Raw genomic sequence first — 4,778 nt, forward strand, 5'->3', positions numbered from 1 at the left:
TATAAATACATATATATGGAATGGGGGTAAAAAGGGGGAGGGAAAAAAACAGAGGGGGGGGAAAGGAGAAGACAAGGCACCTCGGACCGGCCCGCGGGATATCCCCGGGAAATCGTCCCGGTTTTGGGGCTCCGGGAGCAGCGGCAGCGCCGAGCTCCGAGCCCCTCCGACTCCGGGGAGGGGACACGGGACGTGGCAGGGGAGTGCGGGTCCTTTTATCCTTCCAAAAGCCCGAGTAAATCAACCGCATGCGTTTTGCCCCGTGCAATCATTTATCCTTAAAATTCCGATGTCAGTTTTATAAATCTCCTTCGTCAGAAGAGAAATTGGGCCCCCTAAATTACCGGGGGCTTGGAATTGCCCGGGGGGGGGTAGGGATGGAGAGCCGGGTTTGGGGGGGACGCCACAGCCTCTCCCCACGGTGTGCTACCCAATTTCAGTCCAGGGGACCGTGTCCCGGGATGCCGGAGGGCGCTGAGAGGGAATGCGAATTCCTGTGCCCCCTCTCCACGGGTTTATGCAACCAGGCATTTGTAAACCCCGGATTTCCCCCTCTTTCAGCCCAAAAACCTGCTCGGGCCGGGTCCGGCGGGTTCGAGGGCTGACGCTTTGCTCCCCAGGGGCTCTGGCTGGCACAGAAGGGGCTGCCTACCCCCCCAAAATGGAAGAGTGGCCCAGCGTGAACAGGACGGGCTTCCCCGCCCCGGGCCAGGCGGTCAACGGGCTCGACAAGGCGGCCCTGGAGGGGGACATCAAATACCCGCAGGTGACTGCTGGGGGGGCAGCGGGGGACAGGGGGGACAGGGAGGGGGGACAGGGAGAGGACGGGGTGGGCATTGGTGGGGCAGGAAGAGGGGCAGGGAAGAATAAGGCAGGGGGGCAGGGAGGGGACAGGGAAGGGGTAGATTTCCCACCGCTCCCATTCCCCCTCCGCCCGACCCCCATCTCCCTGAGGGGGACCCCGACCCCCAGAGCCGGGCGGGCTGTTCTGAGCCCCCCCCTCCCCAACTCTGTGCCTGTCCCCAGCCCGGCCCGGGGCTCTCCTCGATGGGCACCTTCCTGCCGGCCTGCGCCTACCCCCCCTCCACCCAGCCCGGCGTCTACGGCGGCTCCCCCGGCGGCTACATCGGCCCGGGCCCCCCCTGGCAGCCGCAGGGGACCCCCCTGGCCCACCACGGCCACGGCGTGACCGTCCACGGCGGAGACCTGCCCGCGGCCATGGCCTTCAAGCAGCCCGGGAGGGAAGGTGAGCGGGGGGACAGCGCGGGGGGACAGCGCGGGGGAACCCCGGGGGAGCTGCGGGAGGACCGGCCGGGGGGGCTCGGAGAGAGGGAGAGGGGCGGGACGGGGGTGAGGGGCTGGGGAGGGTCCCTCCACCTGAGCCCCCCCGGAATTCCAGTGGTCCCCGTCCGGCCCCTCCAGCCCCAGTCGGCACATCCCGGTTATAAACTGGAGATCGTTTTTCCTGCCCGTTGGCGCTCGCTGGGAACAGCCAGGGAAGCGGGAAGGTTCGGGGCGAACCCCGCGCTGTCCATCCCCCCCGGAATGTCGGGGTGCGGCGGGACAGAGCAGGAGCCTTTTCCCCACATCTCCCCCTGAACGAACAGGTCGGGAGCCTTGGGCTGCCGCAGAAAGGCAGAAGTCTTGACTGGGAATTCTTAATTCCTAGTAAATAGCCATTAATTATTAAGTCACGGCAATTATTTAACGATTTATGAATAATTACTAATTATTATAAGTAACTATTATTTTATTTAATTTGTTCCCAGAACTAATAATTGAACGCTCCCCCAAGAATCCCAAGGGAACAATTCGAGGCTGTTTAATGGGGCGGTTCTTTTGTCTTCTGTTAATTATTTCGTCTTATTTATGGAGCTCTGTTTCCTCGATGGGTGGATTCGTTTTTAATATCCCGATTTTTCCGCCCTGGGTATAAAATCCCCATCGATATTTTTGGCCTTTTCCGGCGGTATTAGACTTTCTATTATTTTAATTAATTTGTAATTAATTCCTCACTTATTAGCCCATTTTCATCTAGTTTTTCTGGGGTTTTAATATTTTTTTTGTTTGGTTTGGTTTTTTTACCTTTTAGCATTTCTACCTTGTTCAATCTGTTGCGAGTAATCAAGGGGTGAGAACATATAATTTAAATCGATTATTTAAAGGGGGGGGGGAAAGAGGGAGAAACAGAGAGCGAGAAAGCAAGGGGAAGGAAGGAAAAGGAATAAAAGAAAACGAGAAAAAAAAAGGAGAGAAAAAAAGGAAAGAAAAAAAGGATATAAAACGACCAAAGGCAGAAATCCGACCTGTGCACACTTAGTGTATTTTTGAGGTATCTTAAGTGACTTGTAGCCCCGAGTTTTCTGATTTGCCGATTTTCAAGCTGTTATACCCAAAGGCTCAGAGAGTTTTCTAAACGTTTGTGGGGTTTTGTTTTGCAAGGGGGTTTTTTGGTTGGTTTTCCCTGGGGTTTTAAAAATCAATTTCCCCTTCAAAAACTTTTTTTTTTTTTAAATTCATTTCGAACCGGTTTTCTGGTTCTGCCACTTATTCGAGATATCCCAAATATTGGATTATCCGGCCAAAAGCCTCCCCCCGCTCTGCCCCGAGCAGGGGACTGGAGGGGAAAGGGCGGTCGCCCCTTGGGATGGGCTGAGGGGGGTCCTGGCCCCCCGAACCTGCAGCGAGAGCGGGGAAAGGATGGAAAGAAGGAATGAGAAGAGCGGCAGACAAACCCAGCCGGGCAATTTCCACCTTGTCATTCCAGACCTTTTCCGAATTCACAGATTTTCACTGAGAACTCCCCCTGCTCCTGGCAGGGATGAGTATCCCCCTCTCCGAAGGCAGCGGGTGGGTGGTGAGGGGGATTCCCGCGGCCTGGGCCAGGCTTGGGCGGAGCTGGGGCTGGGATGAAGCTCAGCAGGAGTGTCACTGCCACTGGGATGGTGTGACGGTCCCGTCCCCTTCCCCTTCCCGCCGCTGGCGGCACAGTCCTCTCCCAGGGCACTCCAGCTTTAAGGAGGTGCGTGGGATGTGTTCTGTGAGTGGCTGGGACTGGTGTGGGTCCCCTCCCCAGGTAAATCCCTGGCAATGCCATCACCACGGTCCCTGTCACTGGGGGGAAGCATTCCCCTTTTCCCTCTCTGTTTCGCCCGGGTACAGGGAGCCTGGCAATCCCTTTCCAAAGGGGTGCCTTTCCCAGTGGCTGGATGAGGAGGCCTGTGGGGCAGAACTGCTCTTGGGGGGCTCTTGGAGGAGGTTCTACGTGCTTGGAGTCCATCAATCCCCTGCCTTGTTGTCTGGTTTTTCCCTCTCCACCTTTCTTGCAGTCGTGGACAGAAAACCCACCAGCCCTGTGGGGAAACCTCCGGACCCTCTAAACACCATCCATGGACTCTCTATCCCAACCTCCTCGTCCTAGAGCCCTGGAGCAGCTGCCGAGAGAGAGGGACTCTTGGAATAAGCACCTGCAAACTGTAACTGAAGCCTGAAGTGCCATCGAACTGTGCCCAGAGTGTCACTGCCACTGCAGGGACGAGGAGACAGCCTGGGCAGTGAGAGGTGACTTTCTTCCGTGGCAAATCCTGGTCAGGACATTCCCAGAGGGACACTTTACCTCCACTGGATTGGAAAGGGGTGACAGACAAGACTCGGTCTTCCTTCTTTGTTTTGTGTTTTTCACCCCTTGCTTTCAGTTGTTCTTTCTCGTCCCCTGTGTCCCCGAAGACTGTTGGATGCAGTGAGTGCCTCCATCCCCAGCCACTGCTGGGACCGTCCCTGGCTCTGTCCCAGCCCAAGGGAGCAATTCCTGGCTTTCCCACGCCGGAGCATCCATGCTGGAGCCCTTTCTCCGTCCACCTTCCAGTGCCTCTGCCCCAGAATAGGAATGGACAGAAGTGCCACAACGTTTTATGATATATTTTTCTAATAACAAACCTTAATAAAAAGTGACAGCTGTGGGCACACGCTCCCTCTCTCCCTCCCTCTCTCCCTCCCTCGGGGTCTGGCTGAGCACCATCCCTTGTCCCGGGGTCTCCCAGCCTCAGGCAGCACCTGTGAGTGGTAGGACCCTGTGGGATCTCGGGTGGGATCTTGGAATCGCCCTGTGCCAGGCCTGGATTTGTGTCCCCACCCCTGTGTGAGTGCGTGGCAGCTCTGCACCCCACGCTTCATCCTGGGGTTCTCCTGCATCCAGGGGGTCCGCGGCCTCACTGGGTGACTCCTGGAGGGGCTGCAGGGCAGTCCTGGCCACCACCCACTCACTTTGCCCAGTCCCGGGGGCTGGTGGGGGCTGTCCACCCCCCAGGCCTTGTGGCCCTGTCACCCCCTCCTGCCCACCCGGCTGGGGCGGCTCAGGATGGGCTCCAGGGGCTCTTGCATTCCCTGGCTCCGCCAGCCGCTGCCATTGGCGTCGGTCCCTTCATTGTCTGGAGAAGGGGAAGGTCCTCCAGCGGGGCAGGGAGGAAATATCCTGGCAGGAGAATACACGCCTGGCTTTCTGCAGAGAGGGCGTCTCTGTGGGAGGGAGAGCGGGAGGCAGGGGGATGCCAAACACATCCCACCGTAGGAAATTAGTTTGTCTTCGTCCTCGGGGTGGCAAGAGGCAGTTCTGCCTCCGCTGCTGCGAAGCCTCCGGCCGGAGCCGGGCTGTGCATCCCGCGGCAAACTCGGGAGGGGAAGGAGGGAATTTTAAGTAGGTGAGAGGATTGTCCCAGGGCAAGATCTGCTCCCAAACTGTCACTGGCTGGATTCTAAAGGATGTGAGGACGGAGGAGTCA

General features: G+C 57.8%; 1 protein-coding gene across 1 annotated transcript in view; it reads left to right on the forward strand.

The window, feature by feature from the left end:
• Positions 1-3,421, forward strand: part of PAX1 (paired box 1) — a 9,831-nt gene extending 6,410 nt beyond the window's left edge. The window contains exons 6-8 of the mRNA XM_017837395.1: positions 621-766; positions 1,027-1,246; positions 3,330-3,421. Coding sequence (XP_017692884.1) covers positions 621-766; positions 1,027-1,246; positions 3,330-3,421 — 458 coding nt within the window. The remainder of the gene's footprint in view (positions 1-620; positions 767-1,026; positions 1,247-3,329) is intronic.
• Positions 3,422-4,778: the final 1,357 nt, after the last annotated feature.

Source organism: Lepidothrix coronata, unplaced genomic scaffold (assembly GCF_001604755.1).
Source record: "Lepidothrix coronata isolate B3197 unplaced genomic scaffold, Lepidothrix_coronata-1.0 Scaffold304, whole genome shotgun sequence".
NCBI lineage: Eukaryota > Metazoa > Chordata > Aves > Passeriformes > Pipridae > Lepidothrix > Lepidothrix coronata.